This window comes from Ciconia boyciana, chromosome 18, assembly GCF_034638445.1.
Source record: "Ciconia boyciana chromosome 18, ASM3463844v1, whole genome shotgun sequence".
NCBI lineage: Eukaryota > Metazoa > Chordata > Aves > Ciconiiformes > Ciconiidae > Ciconia > Ciconia boyciana.
In genome coordinates, this window is record NC_132951.1 from 9,148,078 (window position 1) to 9,170,433 (window position 22,356).

Here is a 22,356-nt window from a genome sequence, read left to right on the forward strand (position 1 = left end):
GCAAATCGCTGGCGACCGCGGGGACCCTCTCCCCGCGAAGGTGATGCTCCCCCCTTGCTTTTGGCATTCGCTTCACTGATGAGCGCGTGAGCAGATGCCTCCGGGTGGATGTGCCAAGCGTGACGGCCAGATGGGGTACGATCACCGCGGCGCTGATTACTCCCATCAGTTGAGCAGGGACCACGAGAGCTGCAACCTCGCCACGTTTCATCGCTAGCTGAAGGCATGGGCCCCCTCCTCCTCCCCTCCTGTGCTCTCCTTCTGGCCTCTTCGGTAAATAAGGCTCAGCTGTGCAGTTCCCAAGCTCCCTGCTCCACTTGCACACGTGATGTATCGCACAGCCCCGAGGTTCAGATAACTTGTCATCTGTTTGCAGGGAGGCCCTGTTACACTTGCTCCCAGGCGAAGGCGCTGCGGGGATGGGCTTCCCCCCACTGACACGGCGGCGGGGTGCTGAGCCGCACTGGTGCTGCCTCAGCATGTTTCCCCGGCACCTCGGAAGAGCTCTGCAAGAGGCGGGTGGACGTGTGCTGTTGGGGATGGGGCTAGGTGCTCTTTGGAGACCTTTCCCCGCTCTTGATTTTTTTCCCCTGCAACATTGCCTGCTGGGACATCCAACACCGCAGGATCCGGCCACGCTTGCCGTAAATGTAGGGGGCTTTGGGGAGCTCTGCCTTTGATCTGTGGTTCTTGGAGGAGCCTGGCGTTGAATAATTGGAAGATGTAACATAGCCGGTCCCTTAGGCCCCCCTCTCTCTGGAGCTCTTCTGAAATGGTTCCCACCTTCAGCGCTTACGCAGGCAGCAGGTTCGATCCTTGTCTTCCATCGCCCGGTGTGGCAGTGCTAGGTGGACGGATCCTCTCCCGAGCCCTCCCGGTGCACCCGTGCCCACGGGCACGGCAGCCAGTCTGCTCTTCCCCAGCGCTCCCCCTCCCAACGGCCCCAGGACCTTCTCTGCAGCCTGCCGGGGTAGAAACCTGCCCTGGGGTGGTCTAGAGCCTCTTGCCCTGGGGGGCCCGAGGACATTGCCTTTGGGATTTGGGGAGAAGGAAGGGGGAGCTTCTCTGTGGGCTGGTGTGGCAGTGCCCGTGGCATGGGGCGGTGGGGGCTCTGCCCTCCCTGCAGCGTGGGTGGCTGTCGGAGGAGTCTGCTGCAGACTCCGCATTTAAGTCAAATCCTTGTCTAGGATTACAAATGTCTCGTCCTGCATGGTCACCTTCTCATTTCACACTAAAATGGACCCTGCCACATGCTGTGACGGGAATTGGAGTCCATGGTCCGGAGCAGTTATGCACCTCGAGCTCGCCGGGTGTCCAGATCTGATGTGTCTCTGGACCTGGGTGACGCAGCAGGATAACTCCTGGCAGGCTGGGGAGCTCCAAGGCACTCGCTCATCCCTTATCCGGGTGGGATGCAGGGTGCCTATAGGGCCGGTGATCCCTGCCAGCCCCACACAGGCACGCTGCGGGCAGAGGAAGCTTCAGGAGCGAATCGGAGGGACTTTGTGACTCTCGAAATGGAGACAGGACAGAGGTTATGTTCTGCTAATGAGTTTATTCAAGGAGTGGACAGAGGCTAAACCATTTGTGGAGCCTGGGAGACCCCTGTGGCCTGCAGGAGGACAAACCTTTTGATCCTCAATTTCATCTTTGCTCTTTGCAAGTGGTTTCATGATTTCCCGTAACCATCTGTTGTGCAGGTGGATGGTGAGTTTCGTAGGACAATTCTGGGGATTTTTTTGGCATTACTGGATAGGGGGGGTGTGAGAGCAAGGAGGGGAGTTGCTTAAATATCAGCAAGCTGTGATGTGCCGTGGGGCATTGCAGCAAGCTGCTTCCTCAGCCCAGGTGCAGCTTCCCAGCATGGGAGTGCAGCCCCTGCGAGACCCCAGGGGTTCCTGCTGCAGCTCGGAGCCCGTCCGGACTGGCTGCGTATCATTCGCCTGGCTCCCACCCCAGCTTTGCCCACCACTCCATAATCCTAAACTTGCCTGCCGGGGAGTACCCGGCCCCCCAAAAGGCTCCCAAGCCTGGGGTTTGACTCTGAGCTCCCGGGGCAGAGTTAAACCTGCCCCGAAGCCAGCTCAGTGCCCGGGGGGTTCCTGTCTGGTTTGAACCCTTCAGGCTGTAACTTGGATAAGGGCATGATGCTTCCAAGTGACCTGCGTGCACATGGGGAAGAGGCGAGGAGTAATCCAAAATGCTGGAAAGCAGTGTGAAAAATGCATTTTCTGTGAACTCATAATTTTCTAATTTCTGTGGCTTTGGTAAGACTTGGAAAGTGCTGGATGGGTCCCTGTGGGTGACTTCGGAGGGTCTTGGCAGAGCTCCTGCCCCAGGACTCAGCTCCGGCTCATGCTGTCCTCCGCTAGGAAGGGGTTGTACGGGCAGTGGGGACACGGTGGCCCGGTCCTCTTTTAACCACAGTGCCTTTGCCGATGTTGCAGCTCCTGAAGTGACGCAGGAGACGGTGGAGTCCCTGATGCAGAAGTTCAAGGAGAGCTTCCGCACCAACACGCCCATTGAGATCGGGCAGCTCCAGCCCGCACTGCGCAGCACGTCCGTGGGGAGACGGAAACGCCGGAGCCGGCCCCGAGGTAGGCTGCCGCGGTCACCACCCGCTCCTCCGGTGCCCTGGATTTGGCCACGTCCAGAGGAGTTAGGCTGGGGATGAAGGCAGGAGCTCCTCACCCTTGCTGCTGAGCGTGGGGACCCTGGAGCTCCTCCGTGATGGGGTGAAGAAGGGCAAACCCCATGCAGCATCCTCTGGGTGGTCTGGTGGAGGTGCTTGGGAGGGGTGTCACCTCGCATCCCCCCAGGAATTTATCCAGGTCTGCTGCAAGTCCAGGGTCCCTGCCAGCTGCCCCAGCTAACCTGGATTTGGTGGGGGTGAAATACAGTTTCTTGGCAAGTTTTTATTTCAGAGGAAGGGGCGAAGTTCATTTTGGGTGTAACTCGCATTACTGGGACCTGTCTTCGTTGCACTTTCCCAGTGCTTGGGGTTTTTTGGACTATTTTTTTAGGGGCCACACAGAGGGTGGGAGCAGCGTTCCATGGCTCTAAAGGCTGCACCGTGCTAAAGCGTGCTGGAGGGATGCTGAGTTTTATTTGTAGCCTCGATGGCCATCGCCAGCTACACCGGAGCAACAGGAGGAGGTTGGCTGGAACAGCCCCGCGAGCAGGGTTGTTCCTTGCGTTGCCTCTCAGCAAGGGAAACGGTTGCCTCCTACTGCTTTCGCTGCTTAAGATGGTAAAGGCTGTGTGTTAAGCAGTGAGTGCCGAGGCTGTGCGGAGGGTTTGGGTCCAGATTTCCAGCTGGGGAGGAGGAGGAGGCATCGGGGTCCCTCCAGGGATGATGGGCAGGGAGGACCCTTAGCTGTGGTCTGCCCTGAGCACTGCGGGGCTCTGTGGCAGTGCCAGGAACCGGGAAGGAAATACTTTTCTTTCTGTTTACTGTTGGTTTTGTTTTTCATTTATTTATGAGTCTGAAATGTGATCTTTTATTCTGGATACATTTTCCTGCAATACAGGCCTGGAGAGGGCTTTTTTTATTATAGCTCTACCCATAAATTATTCACTTAGTGTGAGGAAAATGTTCCAACTCTAACTGGTTTAAATTATTTGGTTTGTTTTCTAGTAGTTATTCAAATACGTATATCTGGGTTTTAGTGTGCATGTGTGTGGGTGCTTTGGGGTCCACAGTGACTGTCTGGTGAAGTTTCCCTGACTCCCTGCTCCGGCCTCTTTTTTTGGTTTTGCTTTTATTTCACTTTTAAACCACCTGAAGGCAAGATGCTTTTTGGTAACTAATGGAGCAAGTCAATTAATCCTCGCAGCTGAGCTTAGGAGGAGACACGATGCCCGGCTGCAGGCAGAGCCTCTGGCTGCATGGGAGCAGAGTGTGGCCCCAAGCCAGCCTGGCTTGTCCCCCGTCTGGGGACACGCACCCTCCGTCTCCCACCTCCCCGGGCTGGTGCTCCCTTGCCTCCCCGCAAATCCCCATCCATGCCAGAGTGTGCCCCAGGGCATGGGAGGGTCTTCCCAAACCTCACCCCATCGCTGCCGTCCCCCTGGATCCCTCTACCCATCAGTGGCCACGGGAATAGTCAGTGGATACCAGGACGAGAGCCCTTCGTTGCCCTCCATTTCTGCCCAGGCTTGCGTTTCCTCTATACAAGGGTTGGAGACTGGCTCGTGCCCAACATCTCTGCTTGGGATGGGGAGCTGAATTTCCCCTCCAGCTGCCATGCCCCGCTTGGAAAACCAACCATGGTGCTGGGCAAGGTCTCTCTCCATGCCTCCCTCCCTCCCACAGCCCCTGGCACAGGCAGTCCTCAGCCATGTGCAATTAAAGCTGGGCTTTCCAGCAGGTCCCCAGCGGCAGGGTCGGCCAGACCCGTGTTGAACAAAATAAATTTTCTCCCTTGGGGCTCTTGTGCCATTCCCCCTGCCCCCGGTAGGGAAGGGACCCGCTGGGAGCCAGAGCACGCCCAGCTGCCTGGCCACAAATCTTCCCCGCCGTGCCTGTCGCTGTATTCTGCTCTCCGGCTGTCTCCCGGGGTGTTGGGCGTGCGTCTCAGGTATGCTGGGGTGCCTGCTCCAGCAGCCCCGCGCCGGGCAGGCTCTCGCACGCCCGAGTCGTGGGGCTGGGGAAGGGCTTTGGGGACAGGATGCGGGTGAAGGGAGGTGATGGGGAGGAGCTGGGCACCGGTACCTCGAGCTGCTCTGGTCCTGAGCTGGTTGCAATGGTCCCAAAGGTACTGCAAGATGGGTGGGGATGTCTCACTGCACCCCCGTGCAGCAGGGCTCAGCTCCGGTAGAAGTGAAGAGGATGGCTGGGAGGGAAGGGCCCAGGTCAGCGGGGAAGGTGCTGCCGTGGCTGTTCCCTTGTCTGCACCGGGAGCAGGACGGGTCCCCATGGTGTCGGTGCCCAACCTGCTGTGGTTTCCTTGGGTCTCCGTTCCTCCCGGCAGCTCCTCCGCGGGCGGTTGCGCGTGCCGTCAGAGACGGTGGGGAGCTGTGTCCGGCCTTAATTGCCCGAAGCATAATGTACCCACGGGCTTCAGGAGGGGACTGTGACTTTGAGTGTCCACCTACGGGAGCCCTCACCGACACGCCCTAGAAAAAAGATTTTAAGGTCTCACTCATCAGAAATCAGCAAGCAGCCCCAAAAAGCAAGCCAGTTCCAGCATCTCCAGTGGAGATCTCCCTCCCCACAGCCCCATCCCATCCTCTTTTCCTTTTAATTTAAATTTCTTTTCATGTGCGAAAGCCATGGCCGGGCTCTGCTGCTGAGGCCATATCCACGCCTTTCCCTGCACCTCTCCCGTGCTGGAGGTTTTGTTTTTACAGCCTGCGGTTAATTGTCCCTCTGATGGGCGAGCGGTTGGAGTGCTATCGAACATTAAGGTTAAACGATGATATCGCAACTCACGATGTTTGCATTTTACATCCAATTGCAAACACAAACCCTTCGCCTCATTAATCCTTTGCAATCCGTGGGTTTTTTTTTTCCTCCCCCTAAATGAAATTGTCCGTTTGGGATGCATTTATTTCCTTCTAACAGCCGTGTGACAGTTCCACTGATGGAGTTCGCATCCGATTTTGTTACTGGGTAGTGACAAGTCGGCCTGACAGATGCATGTGTGTAATTATTTTCACACGGTTCGATTTAATTAATGCTTAACCTCATCAGAGCCCTACAGCTGGAGTGCTCTCCCTGCAGGAACTGCACACAGCAAAAGGATTTCCTCCTTTACGGAAAGGCTCCGAAAGGGCTCCGAGTGCCGCTCCTGCAGAAGCATGGGATAAACCAAACCAGAAAACAAACAACCTGCCACCCCAGCCCAACAAAACCAAATCTGGGATAAGCTTTGCCTTGCTTAGCTTCCCTGCACTAAGTGCATTTAAACTGCTGCCTATTGCTTGTCATTAAATCTGATTCTGCACTAAGTGTTTCTAACAGCTCTGGGAAATGTCGTATTTTGCCGAGAAGATGGACTTTAAAAAAAACACAACAAAACACACCACCCTCTCCATTTACAGTACCATATAACTTTATTTTGTCTAATGCCTTTTTCATACAAACTTTCTCCCCAAACACTTTTATCGAGTGAAGTGCATTTAGAGTTTATAAATAATAGAGGGAGAGCAAGGATGATAAGAGCCGAGGTGCAGGAGGGGTGGGCTGGAAGGAGGATATCTCCGCTGAGGACTGGCAGCATGGGAGGGAAGGATGCTGCATCCGAGAGGGTCTGGATTTACTGGTTCCCAAAACGCAGCCAGGTTGGTACCCGGAGCATCCCAACCCAGCTGCATCCGAGCGGGGCTTAAAGTGGGAAGCGACGCCCTGGGAAACGCGGGGAGAGGCAGCGGTGCAGGGACCGGGGACGCAGGTTTGGCTGATGGACCACCCTGCGCGCCCAGCCCAAGGGCTGGGTGGGATGTTGGGGTGCAGGGCTGGGAGGTGGCCTTGGGGGAGGCCGGTTTGCGCAGAGAGGGGGTCTGGTGCCCTCTCCTGGGGCAGGCCTTTAAAAGCACCTTGGCTTTGAGAATAAATAAGCGATTAATAGTTCCATCTGCCTGAGACGGGATGCGCTGTTTATCAGGGCTGCGGCTTCTTGTGTTTAGAGGTCTTGGCTGTGCCGTAAGTCACCCAAAGTTACCCTAGGGAGGAGAGCCGCGGCTCGGCCGGGCTCGCCCACGGTCCCTGCTTTTGCCAGGACACCTCTGCCTCCCGCCTCACCCTGTCCGTCTGTCCCGCGGTGCCCGTGGAGCATCGCATTTTGCTGGAGAGGCTTTTTTGGGGTTCAGCTGGAAGCTTTCACCTCATCTGAGTCAAAGCATCACATCCAGCTCCTTGAGTTGGTCCTTGGTGAAAATAAAACCCTTCACAGCTGTGCAAAGGCTTCCATCTGGGATCAGGATCCCGGTTTGCCGTGGTGGAAGCCGTGGGGCCGCCACCTGGTTGTTGCACCGCCCGCCCCCCGCGTGTGGTTTTTTGGGCATAGGCAGAAAGAAAAGGGAATATCAATACGGAGGAAGAATTTTCATCAGCTGAAGCCAGTGTGCGGGTGTGCGTACCCCTGCTGCAATGACAAACCAGAGCAGAGCGCTTCATTTTTTAAAGGGCTTTTTTTCTTTATCCTTTTTTTTTTGTGTGTTAACTGGATACATTTCAAAAGAAAATGTTTCCATATTTTTTTTCTCCTCCCTAAAATTGCATCTAAGTTACCTTCCTCTGGCCACCTTTGTTTTTTCAGTTGACTGGTGTGCTTTTTGGGGGCAAAGGAATTAAACTGAAAATTTCCACGTGGCTAGCTGTATGGCTCGGCATTGCCCTGCCAGCCCTCGGTGCACAGAGCTCGCCGCAGTGCCAGGGAGGAGGGGAAGGGAACTCATCAGCCGGTTTGTACTGGGAAGCCTGGGAGCAGCGGGGCTTGTTGAACACTCGGGAGGCTGTGTTGCACGGGGCAAGCGAGTGTGGAGGTGGAGTGAACCGAACACGGTCGAGCAGGGAGGTCGTGGGTCTTGAATGCTGTGGTGTGCAGGGTTTGGCCCTTTTTCTGGAGGGGAGGGATGCAGAAAATCCTTTTGCATTGGCAGTGGGGCTGTGGCTGCGGGCGGGGGGATGCACGGACACAGATGTCACCCAGGGTGACACTGTTGGGGTCAAATATGAGCTCTCACTTCTATTATAAGACCCAGCTTGGAGGGATTAAGTGTCCGAGTATACCTGGCCTCAGACAGGAGTTATCCAAAGAGCTCCCGTTACTTATTTATTTATTTTAACTCGGGTTTGATTTGTTTTGCATCCATTTTGCTTCCCTGAGACGCTCTGTAACCTCCTGACTTTGGGGAAGGGATTTAAAATGTCAGGTTTGCTTTTTTTTAATGACAGAAATGCACCTTTAAAAAATACACATGGTTTTGGCTAATGAAAAGTCTTTGGGGATAACAGAGCCTCTAATTCCTGAGTTTTATTTCCTTAGTCCCTATTTAGTGTTAACGCTACCATCTTTAATTACACCATAACGAGAGGTGTTTGCCTTGGCACCCCGCCTTGCTCCCTGCTAAATTAATGTCGGGCTCAAAACGAGCGCCCTGCCCTGGCGCGTGGCTGAGCTGCGATCTATTTGAACGGATTAACGAGCTTGTAAATCTGCAAACAGGATTAGAGGCGAGAGCATCTTCCTTGAGCTCCCCCTCCTCGCCCGCGCCCCCGCCTCCTGCCCCACCGCCTGGGGCGGGCGAGGAGGGGGAGCTTTGGTTTCTCTTAAATCTAAATGGCAGGAGTAAACTGGGTGCAAAGGGGGTGTAACTCCTCGAGGGAGCCGCTGCGGAGAGTTGCTGGTGTCTTACAGGTACCCGGCTGTCCTGGTTTCAGCTGAGATTGAGTTAATTTTCTTTAGAGTGGCTGGTATGGGGCTATGTTTTGGATTTGTGCTGAAAACAGCGTTGATAATACAGAGATGTTTTAGTTGTTGCTGCACTAGCCAAGGACTTTTCAGCTTCCCATGCTCTGCCAGGTGCAGAAGAAGCTGGGAGGGGACACAGCCAGGATAGTTGATCCAAACTGACCAAAGGGCTATTCCATACCACATGACGTCATGCTCAGTATATAAAGCTGGGGAAGAAGAAGGAAGGGGGGGACATTTGGAGTGATGGCGTTTGTCTTCCCAAGTAACCATTACGCATGATGGAGCCCTGCTTTCCTGGAGATGGCTGAACACCTGCCTGCCCATGGGAAGTAGTGAAGGAATTCCTTGCTTTGCTTTGCTTGCGTGCGCGGCTTTTGCTTTCCCTATTAAACTGTCTTTATCTCAACCCTCGAGTTTTCTTACTTTTGCTCTTCCGATTCTCTCCCCCATCCCACCAGGGGGGAGTGAGCGAGCGGCTGCGTGGTGCTTAGTTGCTGGCTGGGGCTAAACCACGACACCGGCGCTGCAAAGTTGCTGTTTCCCCGTCCTCTCTCTTTTAAGCATCTTATTCTGCTTTGTAGTTGGTCGCAGCGATTAGGACCTTTTTTCTGTTACTTGGTGTTTTTCTCCCTCTTTTTAAAGAGAAAAGGAGTGCTGAGCAGGCAGGGCTGCTGGGCTGTAAATGGGTGCTCTCCCTCTTCATCCCTATTAGCAGCTGCACGTGGGTGCTCTCTGCTCTGAGCATCCTCGGCCCCATCTCGAGCATCCTCAGCCCTGTGCCCCAGCCAGCAGCCTGCCACCGAGGCCGGCCAGCGGAGCTGGGCCAGGAGGAATTGCCCCAAGAGCGAGCATTTCACAGGGATGCTTTGGCAAGATTTGGGGGGCTAGTTACACATGAAATCAGGTTCACGGTGGGATCAGTTGAGGATCAGCACTCCTGCATCCTACAGACTGCCTCGACAGGGCTCCGGGACCTCCAAAACCACCACCAGGATGCGTTCCAGCGTCCTTCATAGCATGAAGGGGTAAAAGCGCATCCCTTGCAGCCGTTCCTCTGCCCCGGCCTCGTGTTTCCAGGCTGACCTCTGCCACCGCGTGTTGGGTCAGAGGAGACGTTTCCGCTGCGGGCTGGGGACCTGCGCTGGGTCTCCCAACTCCTGTATTTATACATCCTGCGCAGTGCTGGGTAATCAGAAAATGCAATATCGCTGTCACCAGCTCTCCGAAGACATCCAGCCTGAGTAATTTAACATGTCAGCGCCATCCATCACGGAGACGCAGCCGGCAAACAAACGCGGAGCGGTTGGAGGGGGCTGGGACGGTGGCTGATGGAGTGGCTGCTGCCTGCACCAGTTGCCTGCTGCCTGCACTGGCTGCCTGGTCACCTCAGCAGGGTGTGAGAGCACAGCGAGCACTGGAGATCGCTGCCTCTGTCCACCCTTGCCCATCTTCCTGCACAAAAGGGACCGCGTCTGGCTCATGGGAAGGTGGCAGAGTGACGTGCCACGTCCTGCCTGCGCGGGCAGCATCCAGGTCCTTCTCCCGGGCAGAGGAGATAGCTCTGGCGAGCTCTGGGGGGAAAACCCTCCCATAGCTGGTGTCTGTCTCCCAGCCCCAGGCACCGCCGGCAGCAGAAGAGCCCAGGGCAGCCCCTGCTCAGCGGGAGAAGGGGATGTGCAGCAGAGCTGCGGCTCTGGCCAGTCGCCCAAGGGCCTGGGTTAGAAGCTCAGGTTAATTAAGATTTTCCTCACTGATGCGAATAAGCCTTATTGGTTTTACCACTCTGCCGTGCCCTTCAAAACCCCAGTCCCTGGGTACAGGTGTATCCTGATATCAGATGTTCGCTGCGATATGGGGGTCTGAAGGGGGGGCTGATGGTGGATTATGGTTTGGGGCGCGAGTCTGTAAACCCCCCAGACCCCATGTCCAAGCAGTAAACGCTGCTGTGTGCAAGCACTGACCCCTCCTGCTGCCTTCAGGAGGAAAGGAGGTGGCGGAGCCTCTTCCTACCCACCTGCTGAGACCCCGCCGAGGGCACCGCGCAGCCAGGTTGGGGCATGGATGGGGCAGGAGCCGCGTGCCGAGCTCCCGGCGTTCCTCCGGCTCTTGCCAGCCACCTCTCATCACGGTGATTAAGGATTTCAGAGGGCAGAAGGCACTGCTCATTTTCTGTTCTCCTGCCAAGAAGTGGAGAAATTGTGCTTCTCCCTAGAATAAAGGATTTTTTAAAAACGGTAAAGTATTTTAATGGCAGTTTAAAGGGCCACTGTCAACCCCCAGAGGCCTCTCTGCTTTAAACTCTGCAAGGATTGAAGGACTTCTGCCAGTTAGAGTCTGTGTTGCTTTTTAAGCATCTGCCGCTCCTTGGTGGCTCCGGCGGCTGAAGCGGGCCAGGCTCCGCCAGCATCCCGCACCGCTCCAGCTCTGGGAGGGAGATGCCGGGTAAACCGCAGGCCAGCCCTGCTCCCTGCCGCGGCTGTCGGTGCCGGCTGCCGCGGGGACACATGCTGCTGGCCATCGCGACGAGCTGGTAGAGCGGATGGGCCAAAGTGGGTGCTGAGGGAGGGAAACAGGACCCTCACCAGGCATATTCCCCCCGTGCCTCTTGCCTCAGCTGGGTTTGCTTTGAAGCAAGTACCTAAAATTTACTGTACTTCACCATGCAGGTGTCCCTGGGGAGAGCAGCTTCTGCATTCAGAGGTTTTCTTTGTAAATACACTGCAGTTCATTTGTAAAATACATTCCTGGGCGTAGGAAGCGTCTTCTTATATTTACATCACAATTGGCACCATGGGGTCTTGATTCTTGATGAGGGCAAGAAGGAACCAGCAAAATCATGAGTGGTAAAAGTCCCCGGTCGCTTCTGGTGACCCCAAGCAGAGCACCTGGGCCGGGAGCGGTGGATGCCGGCCAAATCCGGCAGCTCTGCCGAGGAGCTCCCAGCTCCCCCCGGTGCCATGCATCCCAGCTGATTTTTTCCTCTCTATTGCTTGCAGGTGGGATCGGGTTTGGACGTGCCAAAGGAAACTCTGGCTCAGAAGCGGACGATGAAACCCAGCTAACCTTCTACACGGAGCAGTATCGGAGCCGGAGACGAAGCAAAGGTACAAAATGACATAGGTACTGGTGATGCACATGGGTGTAAGAGGCAAAAAATGCTTGAGCACCTTGACTGTTTCCATGGGTGATGCTGTCTGACACTGCGTAAGTCTAGGTAAGGACCGCAATACCAGTCTGTAGTGGTAAGGACATCTCAAGGTGTGCTCTTTGTGCGATGCAGCACCATGCAGGAGCCATAAATAGCATTTCCCAGTGATGTTGCTGAGGTTCTGGGTTTCTTTGGTGGTTTCTAGTATCAGTTACATTACACGTGCCCTGGCATTTCCCTAAAGCTGCACCGGTGCGTGGTGACTGTGTCCATCATCGCCCTGGTGCCAGTGCAGCTGTCGGGGCTGGTCACCTTGGCAATTCCTTGCTCCAAACTCCTGTTTTCTGCCCTTTATTTCCCATGCAAAGCATCCGTTGGACGTATGTTTCCCAGCCTTCCTCTCAGCACAAAGGCAATTAAAAGGAACAAATTCAAAATGAGGGCTGGGGCAGGGATTTGTAGACCGGAGTCCCTTCAGGCTTTTTTGTGAGTTAGAGGAGCTGAGAAACCGAAATATTATCCGCAGTTTGAAATTAGTGTCCACGTTTCCTCCGGTCACATCACGCTGGATCGTTCTGTTTGGGACCCTCGGACCAAGCTCTTTGGCAGAGGACAGGGTGAGCCTTGCTGCTGCTGCATTTGAAAAATCACTGTCAGGAAATAACTATGTTGGGAAGCAATTTAAAAATTGCACAGTGGGTCTGCTCCCTTCATTTATTTTCTGTATTAAGCCGGGCATCGGCAGAGCGCAGCACGCCAGATAGATGCCTGCACCCACCACAGCAAATGCGGCCCCATTTGTTTCAATGATTAGGCATTCCCATAAATGCTCGCAATGTGTTTATTTGAAGGTGAAATTACCTCAACATCTCTGATCAGCTTGACGATTGCACGTGGGTATAAACACACGCATGCACGGGGGTGTATTGCATTTGTTCCTGCCGAAAAGCAGGACTTTTTTTTTTTTTTTTTTTTTTTTCCTTTTCCATGTGTTTTAGAACCACGAGAAATTCTCACTGAGTTTAAAATGAGCTTTTGATGAAAAGTAGGGAGAGAATTTGCGAGTTAAAGTACCTGTTGCAGTATGAATATAGCTGTGTTACGGGTAAAATTATTTGCGAGAGAAGGAAGAAATTGGTTGTGTTGCAAACAGGGACAAAAGAAATGGTCCCGAAAAGTTGGTGGCACAGGGGGGAAATTGCCCAAACGCTGAAGTAGTTTTTTCAGTAACTTATTCTGAAATACTAGGCTGGGTGAAAGTCCCTGGGACTTTGGAAAAGTCACTGAGACTGGGCTTTTTTTCAGCTACCGCAAAGGAAGGGGGAGACGGCACGTGAGCAAGGTGTGGAAAACCGTGTTTTAATGAAAAGCAGATAAATCTTTGCTTTCCCGCTGCCTTGACACCATTCCCCATGAGGTCAAGTGCTCTGTCAGTCTCTCGAAACACGCTCCTGCTGTACGCTGAGTACAAAGATACTCTTATTGACATATACGTTGGCTTTGGGTTGTTTGTTTAAGCTTCGTCGTAGGGCAAATATAAAGTAATAGATAAATGGGACAAATTCCTTTATTTTTCTTTGAATAAGCTGTTGTTCACCTGGGCAGCTTTGATGGCTGGGTTTGAAGGGAATTCAGGAGGAAGAGCTGCCTCACACGGTTGCACAGAGCTGGCTGTTAGATCTACGTTAGCGTTTGAGTGATGCTGCGAGAACCTGGTTTGTTCATGTTCGGTGGTGGCTAACCGAGGGAATTGTCTTGCATAAAGCCCCCATTGTATTTCCCCTCCTGTCTAGCTAAATTTTGCCATCGCTGTGTCCTTGAAAGGAATTTTCCATTATACTTTCATTGACTCTTCTCTCCCTTGTGGAAGGAAAGCAATAGCTTAGTGGGAAGTCACAGTACCAAACTCATAATTACAAGTTCAGCAAAGATCCATAATTGGACGAGATCATAACTCTAATAGAGAAGGATGCGTCGTCAGATACAGTTAATTCTTACAGTGATGTTCCCGAATTGATTTTGCTGTGGTTGCGTGTCATTGCAGGTGCCGTGAGATAGTTATCAGGTCCAAGGAGAGAGATTCCTCGAGGTTTCTCTCCTCGGATTAGATTTTGCAGGATTGAGCCTAATTACTGATACCGTCAAGGCATTGATCCCAGCCGATGCGATGGGTTGTTTCCACTTAGGTGGCATGTAGGTTTGGTTTTACTTTGAGCATTGTCGAATTCAGCTGGTGAAGTGTTCGTGGGCTTTGTTTGTCTCCTGTAGAAGAAAGACTGCAGGTTTCATAGTGCCTTGGCAAGGTGAATTAGAGGGATATTCCCGTAGGTAAACATTGAGCAAGGGAGAGCTTGTTCTGGTAGCCCAGGAGCAGCAGACTCATTGATATCTGGTTCTCAGTGCTGGAATACACAGAGAAGTAAATCTGATCAATCTGGGCACGGAGGCAGGGACAGCCGAGGCATCACCTTCTGTGGTCCCAGCACACCGCACCACGCATCTTCCCAGCTTCTAGGTCTGTGGGATCCTCTTACACGGATGCTCCCCTGTCTTTGGGAAGCCTCCAGAGAAGTTAGAGAGGGGGAGAGCATAAGAAATAATGCAGAAGAGACTTTCCTCTAGAGCCTTGGTCCTTGTCTGCTCTTGGGCTCAGCCCCATCTCTGGGATTTGAGCTGGGAGAGGCAATGCTGGTCACCGGTCTCTCTGGGGAGCCACCACATGCCAAGAAGTGCTGTGTTCGTACCTGTCTTCAGCGAGGCATCCCTTTTCTTCACCACGACCCTGTGCCTGTGTCCATGCCAGCTCTCCACCCTCTGCTTCTTTTTGATGGATCATTGTGGCTTCTGCTCTGGATGGCAGCACTGACGGCAGGGCTGGCGTGCAGTCCTAAGGGAGCTGGAACTTGAACTTCATGTCCTGCTTTTCCAAGTGAAACAAGTCCTGAGAGGGGCTGTCAGGCCACGCAGAGCTCCGTGCTCGGAGGCTGGAGGGACCCTCAGCTGGGGCTGGGGAGGGCTGGTTTGCTCCTTCCTGCTGACCCTCATTACTGACTCCACAAGATTTTCCAGAAGTGAGGTTTTCTTGCAACCTGTTTGCAACAGGTTTGTGCACTCTAGGGCTCTGCTTGCTGGGGGGGCTGGCTCTCCCCTTTCCCACTCCCCTGGGAGAATTGGGAAGCGTGGGAACCTCCCCACGTGCCGGCTGTGGTACATGGATGGCTCTTCTTTCCAGGGCTGTCAGTCATCTCACCTTTTACCAGCGCTGACGTCTCTACAAGAGAGAACACGCCAGTGTTGTAGAGATGCTAATCTACATCCCCAGCTGCCCATCACAGGCAGTGTCAAGCTTTGATACTTCCTCAGTTCCTCTGTTCTCCTGAGCAGCGTGGGATGTGTTCAGTTAGGTCCCCCTCTGCGTTCGAGAGGAAAATATTAGTAGCAAAAAACCCCCCAAAACAGGGAGGCAGAGCCCTGTGCACAAACCTTGCCTTGCCCGGTGCATCACTCTTACTCCATCCCTCTTGCTCCGGGGTGGTGGTTGTTTCCTGCCCAGCAAAATATATTCAGCTCTGGGTCTGACTTTGCAGCCCTGAGCTCTCCAGGTCGCATGCAGTGCCTGCCCGATGGCTATTAAAATAGAGAGAAAGATGGGAGGGGGAGAAAAGAAGCAGCATCGTAACTCCAAGGCCGTACCAGGCTCCCTGCAGTGGTGGGCTGGCTCCTGCGCTCTGCTCTGCACAGCTCGTCAAGGACTCGGCGAGTCTGACGAGCCCCTCCGGCTCGCCCGTGGGGAGGAGGGAGGCGCGAGCGAGCCTTCCCCACCTCTGTCTGCTTCCTCGGGCCCCGGAGCAGCTGCTCTGTAACACAGAGACGTTCCTGCTCTTTTAAAGCCCCTTCTAGGAGAAGGTTTCTAAGGGATAAGTGAAGAGTAAATCGGCGTCACATCGGGTCTGCAGGGCAGATGCTGTGCAGCTTCCTGGGTTAGGGGAAACTGAGGCAGGGAAGTGACGGCATTGTATGGAGACCCTGTGAGAGGCTGAGCATCCTGACCCCGTTCATCTCGGAGACCTGGAGCGCCTCCGGCCCCTCCTGCAGCCCGACTGTTGTCTGACTGTTGTCTGTTGTCAGACTGTTGTCTGAGCTGTCCTGGAACCTGCCAGGAGCCGCCGCAGCTGCTGGCGAGCCCCTGGGACTGGGACTGGGACTGGGACTGGTCTCGCTCCCCCTCGTCAAGCAGAAAGATCAGGTACAGAGAGTTGCTGGAAACCCGGAGACAAAGCGGAGCGCTGGGTGCAAGCGCAAAGCGATGCTGTGGGTACCGTGACGGCTGAGATGTGCTGGAGGGTGCCCAGCAGAGTGACCCAGCTGGGGTCTCTCATCGAATGTCCTCAGCTGGCTGCTGCTCTTCAAGCAGGCTCTGGCATCTGCTTCAGCCCCAGCCGGACCACCCTAAGCCCGTTCCTCTACACTCGGGTCTGGGATCGCTTCACGCCTCTCAGTATTGCCTCTATTGCAGCCTCTGAAAAGAGGAGGGGGGAAATATCCCACCCTGTTTTCATGCACTGCTTGCATCCAGGTGGTACCTTCCCATCCCAGCAACCTGCTCCTGTCCCAGGAGAGCCCCCTGACACCCCAGGGAAGGGAGGACCTGCTTTTGGGATGCTCCTTGGCTGAGGTCTCCGTGAAGTCTATGCTGTTTCCATAGCACGCGGTGATGGTTTAGACAAATTAGCAGAGTCCAATTATGTACCTTGGATTGGCGTCAGCCGCGCGTGTGTGCATGCAGCATGTGTGCGCCTTGCTGGCTGGCGAAGTCTTCTGAGGGCTGTTAGAGAAATGAGAAGCTGAGCTTTGATCTGCCTCTGTGTTTGGTGTTTAAAACAAGGCCTTTTATAAGGGAATATTAGGTATTCGGAGTCTGTTACATATGAGGAAGCTTCACTTTGATCCTCTCCTGTCTCCGGAGGCAGCAGACACTTATTATTTCATAGGGAACTAAACGAAATGCAGAATGAAATTTGGGTGCCATTCTCCGTGCTCTGCTGGTGCCTCTGGCCCCGCCGGGGCTGAGCGAACGCCACGGGCAGCGCCTCGCTCCGTCTCTGCCGTGGTCCTTGGGGAATCGTCCCCCTGGGTCTGCGCCGGGTTGGGCTTGCCATGCTGGCAGCCTTCAAACTGGGGGAGCCGCTGTCGGGAATCAAATGGGAGACAAAAGGCGATAAAGCAAACATGTTGATTTGGGTTGCTTACAGTAGCAAGAGGGAGTAACGGGTCTGTCCGTGCCTCCTGCTGTCTGTCTGTGCTTGGGGAGCCTTCTCCCTCCCTGCTGGCGCTGGCAGCCCTGTGCTGGCTCAGCTGCTGCCCGTCTCCTCCTTGCCTTGCCCCTGGTCAGCCTGCGGCACAGCCGGCCGTGCCCCAGCCCCTGCAGCGCTGCAGGGCAGCCTTCCCCGGGAAGGGGACACGCAGCCGCTTGCTGCAGGGACAGACGGACGGGTCAGTGCTGGCATCTGGCACACAGCCGGCTGGTTCGTGGGACGTGGTGCTGTGCTGCTCTCTGCAAGGCTGGGGAAGGGCAACCCGGAGGGGACAACGGGTGTTCCATGCAATCTGGACATCCCCAAATCTTTGGGGATGAGATAACTTCATGATACAAGGCTCATCTTTACCTCCCAGAGCACCGGGGTACGTCCACCCCCCCGGCTGCACCCCTGCAGCGCAGCCCCTGCACAGACGCCTGCGGTGTCCCAGGGCAGCGGTGCCGATGAGGGACGCTGTAACTTTCCAACCTTTCTCAGCTCTTAAAAGCTCTTGTCACGGATGCTGTTTTTCCAGCGAGCAAACACGGTGCTTTTGGATGATGGCTTATTTTGCTCGCAGAGTAAGCAGGCGCTGCATCAGCAAATGAAACCCACCCACTGCCCCTCTCCATCCCTGTTAGACTCCGTCTGCGCAGGGAAGCTGGGCTGGGGTTGCTCCAGCAGCCTCTTTGGTCCCCGAAGTCCCCGGTGGCTGTGGCTGTGGGGTGCACACGTGCTCCTGCCCGTGCCTGGGCACGTGTGGGGTACTGAGGTTTTGGGGAGAGGGGCCGCTGCGGGAAGCTGGTTGCAGAGCATGAGCTGAGGAGCAAGGGGTCCACAATTAAAGCGGTCGTGGTGCCGCAGCAGCCGCAGGCTCTTTAACTTCCCCGTACTGCGCTAGAGATAACGGCTTTTACATCTGTTCCTGGAGGCAGTGTGGGTCTTTCTATTTATTTATTTATTTTTTGATTGTATCTGATACAGCCTCAGCGAGTAATTGAGTGTTTGAGAGTGAAAAATTATCTATCCGGCTTGGCCCTTATCTTGACAGCAAAGCAGCACTTTTAATTTAATTTTGTTCAGAGCATGTGGGTAACAAATTTCACTAATCGCTCTGCTGTCGCCCTCCGCATGGTAACGAGTCTCTTGTTTCCCAGGAAGCAGAACATAAACACGGCGCTGGATGCGGGCGGGAGGAGGGCGAGGGTTAGCGCGGGCTGGAAAATGAAGACGCGTTTCGGCACCGATGCTCGGCGCGCCCGTGACGCGATGGATTTGTCTCCTGGCGGGAGCAGGGGGAAGAGTGGGAGGAGGCAGAGGGTGGTGAACGTCACGCTGCGCCGGTGAAGCTCGCCCTTGCGCGGCGTTTGGCTGCGGGAGAAACTGAGGCACGGAGGGGATGTGCCCCAACCCTGGGGAGCTGTTGCAGAGCAGAGATTTTTAGTCCCACCTTGCTGGGCCATTTTGCATCTATTCCAAAAATAACGGAGGGAGAGGAAAGATGGTTTGTTTTTTGTTTTGTTTTGTTTTGTTGTTGTTTTTGCACATCTGGCTTTGGAGATCCCAGCCCAATTCCCAGCTCCCAGGCAGCAGCCCGGCTCTGCCTGCGGAGTGGCGATGGGAGAGCGGGCAAGGCCTGGATGGGCAGCACGGCAGAGGTCCAGCAGCAACGGGCAGCGTGCCGGGTGCTGGGGCATTCTCCTGCCGGGTCCTGAGCCCTCCACGGAGGCCTGGCCTCCATCACGGCTCCCTCCCGGTCTCCAAAATCAATTCAGCTGTCTGACCAGCCCTTCGCTCGCTGAGTGCAATCCTCCCTGGGCTGTGACTCAACACGAGCTATTTCATAGATAATGATTACTTTTTTTTCTCTTTTTCCTGTAGGAATAATGTTTTCGTTACACTGTATTGAAAATTGCTTTCCCTCCTCCTTAAAATGAAGCCTTCCACTCATATTTCCCTTTGTGTTTATATATTGTAAAATTTGGACTCATCTGGAGTTTAAAACAAAAAAAATCAGGCCTTAATTCCAGGAGAAGTGTTTCCATTGATTTGCTTGAAAGAAAATTCCAGTGCAGGCAATCTCTGCCTTTAAATATGTAACTGTTTCTTTAATGTGATTTTATCTCAACCAATTCAGCACTGAGAACATGAAAGCAAAACTGACTTCATTGATTTTAATTGTCCATGCCCAAAGAAATGCAAAAAATGTAACAGCGCCAGGAGAGCAAATTGGGTTTGCACAAATTCTTCCCCCTTTGCTGTGCCAGGGAAGGTCTAAGACATGGGCAGGAGAACCTGCCCGTGGTGACTGGGGCTGGAGGTGGTGACCCTGGTGGTGATGGGGCCAGAGGTGGTGACCCTGGTGGTGATGGGGCTGGTTTATGGGTCAGCAAAGACCAGCATCTCAACCTGTGCCACCTCGGTCATCTCCATTTCCCCCTCCTCTCTGCTGCCCCTTCCTTGCCCAGCATTCAGGGCTTTTTCTTTCCTTCCACTTCCCCCCTTCCTCCTCTTCCTCCTCCTGATTGAAATTTGCTGGCGGCATCTCCCTGCGAGCTGCCGGCACAGTGTTTTAGAGCAAAGGGGGGGCACCACCAGCAAATGTATAAATAGGACGTAAATACATTTATTCAGTACATGAGGCATTAAAACTCTAGGAGCATGTAAAGAGCCGAGGCTCAGGCTGCTGGAGGAGCGTGAGAGCTTGCCGGGATGAGCAGGGCAGGCTGCGGTGCACACCAGAGCTCAGCCACCGAACCCCTGACCTCGCTGCGGGGTCCGGCAGCCCAACCCTGACCTCGCCGTGGTGGCCGTGCCACCCCTCGGCATCCTCCTCTCCCTGACCCACGCCCAGGGCTGCCTTTTCTGCAGCACCACGTGCCGTACCGGAGGACGCCTCGGCTAATTGCTAGTGGGTAATTCATAAATGTTAATAGTATTAATCTGATTCAGCGTGAGCTTAGCAAGATCAAATCCTCTATAAATCCAGAAGTGTCTGATCTCACCCTTCTGCTGCACAACGCAGCCGCCTTTCCTCCCCGCTTCCCCCTCGATCCCTTCTTGTGTGTGCCCTCTCTGCCTTCTTGGAGGTGGGAGGGGTCTCCCCCGGCATGGGGGGGAGCGAAACCACCACTTTGGGGCTGATCCCCGTCCTGCTGGTTCTGGGGATGAGGCTGGAGACAGCCCTGTGCCCAAACCCTGACCTAGATCCAGACTGTAGATATGAGCACCTTCACTGGGGATTTGTCCAAGGCAGCGATGGAGAAGGTGCCAGCTCAAGGAGGGGCTGAGGCCAGGCATTGTAGAGAGGGTGCGCAATGAAACGCCTGCTCGTGCTCTCACCCCGCTGCTCAGATGCTGCCTGGGGGGTTCATTGCATCAACATCCATCCCCTTCTGAGGGAAGTGGCTCTGGGGCAGAGTGGTCCATGAAAACTTGGTGGGGACCATGGTGAGGGAGAGCTGTGTTTGGCTGGAAGGAGGATGTCCCATCGCGTCCTGTCCTGTCCCGTCCCATCCCATCCCATCCCATCCCATCCCATCCCATCCCATCCCATCCCATCCCATCCCATCCCATGCGTCTGGTGTGCTGGAGAAAGAGGGACCATCCTGACGTGGAAGGGGTGGGGAGGCCATGGTGAGGGGCAGAGGTGCAGGGAGGGGAGATGGGCAGCAGCTGCTCCCTGGCGCAGGGGTGCTCCATGGCAGGAGCTGCCTGCCAACGCTGCTGCTCATCTTAATTGGCGTTTGATTTGATTCGACATGATCTCCCGCTTGTAAAACACCTTGAGATGTTTCTGTGTGTGAGGGTGTCCTGGAAACGCTGTTATTAATGAGCCTCTGCTGGAACATAAAGAAGGATCATTAAGAGCGCCCAGCTCCTCTGACACGCCAGCAGCAGCGGCGCGCGTTGGGAGCAGCGTGGGGATGCTGGGGATGCGAGATGGGCTGCGACGGGCTCGCCGCTCCCCGGGGTGCCGGAGGAGCCGCTCACCCCGCGCCGGGCACTTCTGCATGCGGCACGGCGCGGCAGCCGGGCGCTGGCGGCTGCGCTGTGCGTTGCTAAGCAGTTCAGGCACTCGCTGTTCTCCTGCTCGGTTTCCCCATCCCTGTCTTCCTCGGGTGGTAGAAATACATTTTAATATCCGAGTAGCCACGAAACATTCTGTATTATGCTATTATCTCCGGGGGGGCGGTGAAGATTGCAAAGCACTTGGCGTTTAACACCCACATATGGCTAACACCATGGGCTGTGTGCTGATAAAGATGGGGTAATTAAAGTTTATTTTTTTATAGACTAATCTCTGAAGCATGTATTTATGAACCTGATTTAGAAACATCATATTACCAAGAGCGCGGGATATTTGTGTTGCTCGTAAATCCATACGGGTTCTGAACATGCCTTTTTTTTTTTTTTCTTCTTAAATTTAGGCAGCAGTGCCAATATTCAAAAGAAATGAGCTTGGAGTTTTGTTGGGTGTGTGTCCCCCCCCGCCTTGTCCTTTAGGTGGGCAAGGGAAAGCGTACAAAGCAGTGAGTAATTAACTGCACGAGGAAATGATATTTCAAAGGAGACACGGTGCATTTGGAGGGGCCGTTTGCAGAGTGTTTACACCACTGGCTTTGAATTTATCTTCATCTTGCAGCAGGTGCAAAATCTTCAGGGGAATGTGGTGCTTTGCAAGCTGTTCTGAGCTGTCTGCAGAGGGACCCGCTTCTTCTCCGGGAGGCCGGAGCCAGGCTAATTGGCACCGGTACTTAACGGGGAAAAAATCCTGGGTGGGAACAGGTGGTGGTGGCAGGAGCCCCTCTGACCACAGTCCTGGCTACTCCTCTTGTCTTCCAGTCTAATTAAGCTGCTGTTAATTGGATCACTAACAGGAAGCATCTCAGGTATGATTCTACCCTAAACCGGAGCAGTTTGCCTTTCCTTTCTACTTCCCTCTCCTTTGCTCTCGCAGGCTGGGGGGCAAGGTTCTTTCTCCCACTTGGGGAAGAAATAATTTCTTCTTATTCTTCATCCTCGTCGTTTGACGTGTGAGGATTCTTCATCCTCATCCTGCCTGCTGCTCTGCCCGCTCCTCGGGCACAGGCTCCCCGGGTCTGCCTCCCCTGGGACCCCCCGTGAGCATCACTTTCCCTCTAAAACAGCCTGGCTGAGCATACAGGCACCCACTCACTCTGTTGCAATGATCCAAAATGCAACAGAAACATGTTGAATTAAAAGTATAGAGAGGTCATCTCAATATACGAAGGGTTTATTAGGGCAGAGGAATCTGGGGAGCGAGTTTGGTCTCAGCTGTGCCAGGTCACCACCTTCCTCTTGGGCTTTTTGGACCCCACAAGACCCAAATGAAGACTTGCATTGGGTGCTGAGCCTCTCAGGTCTCCTGAGTCCCATCAGCCATCCACGAAGGTCTTGCATTCCCCTCCAAGCTTCCTCCTCTTGGTAAAGGAGGTTGGTACCAGCCTGTTTGGTGGACCTGGGTTTG

General features: G+C 54.4%; 1 protein-coding gene across 1 annotated transcript in view; it reads left to right on the plus strand.

Moving 5' to 3' along the window:
- ASTN2 (astrotactin 2) overlaps window positions 1-22,356 on the plus strand; it is a 365,413-nt gene that overhangs the window by 112,193 nt on the left and 230,864 nt on the right. The window contains exons 4-5 of the mRNA XM_072883508.1: window positions 2,448-2,597; window positions 11,417-11,524. Of these exons, the coding sequence (XP_072739609.1) occupies window positions 2,448-2,597; window positions 11,417-11,524 (258 nt within the window). The remainder of the gene's footprint in view (window positions 1-2,447; window positions 2,598-11,416; window positions 11,525-22,356) is intronic.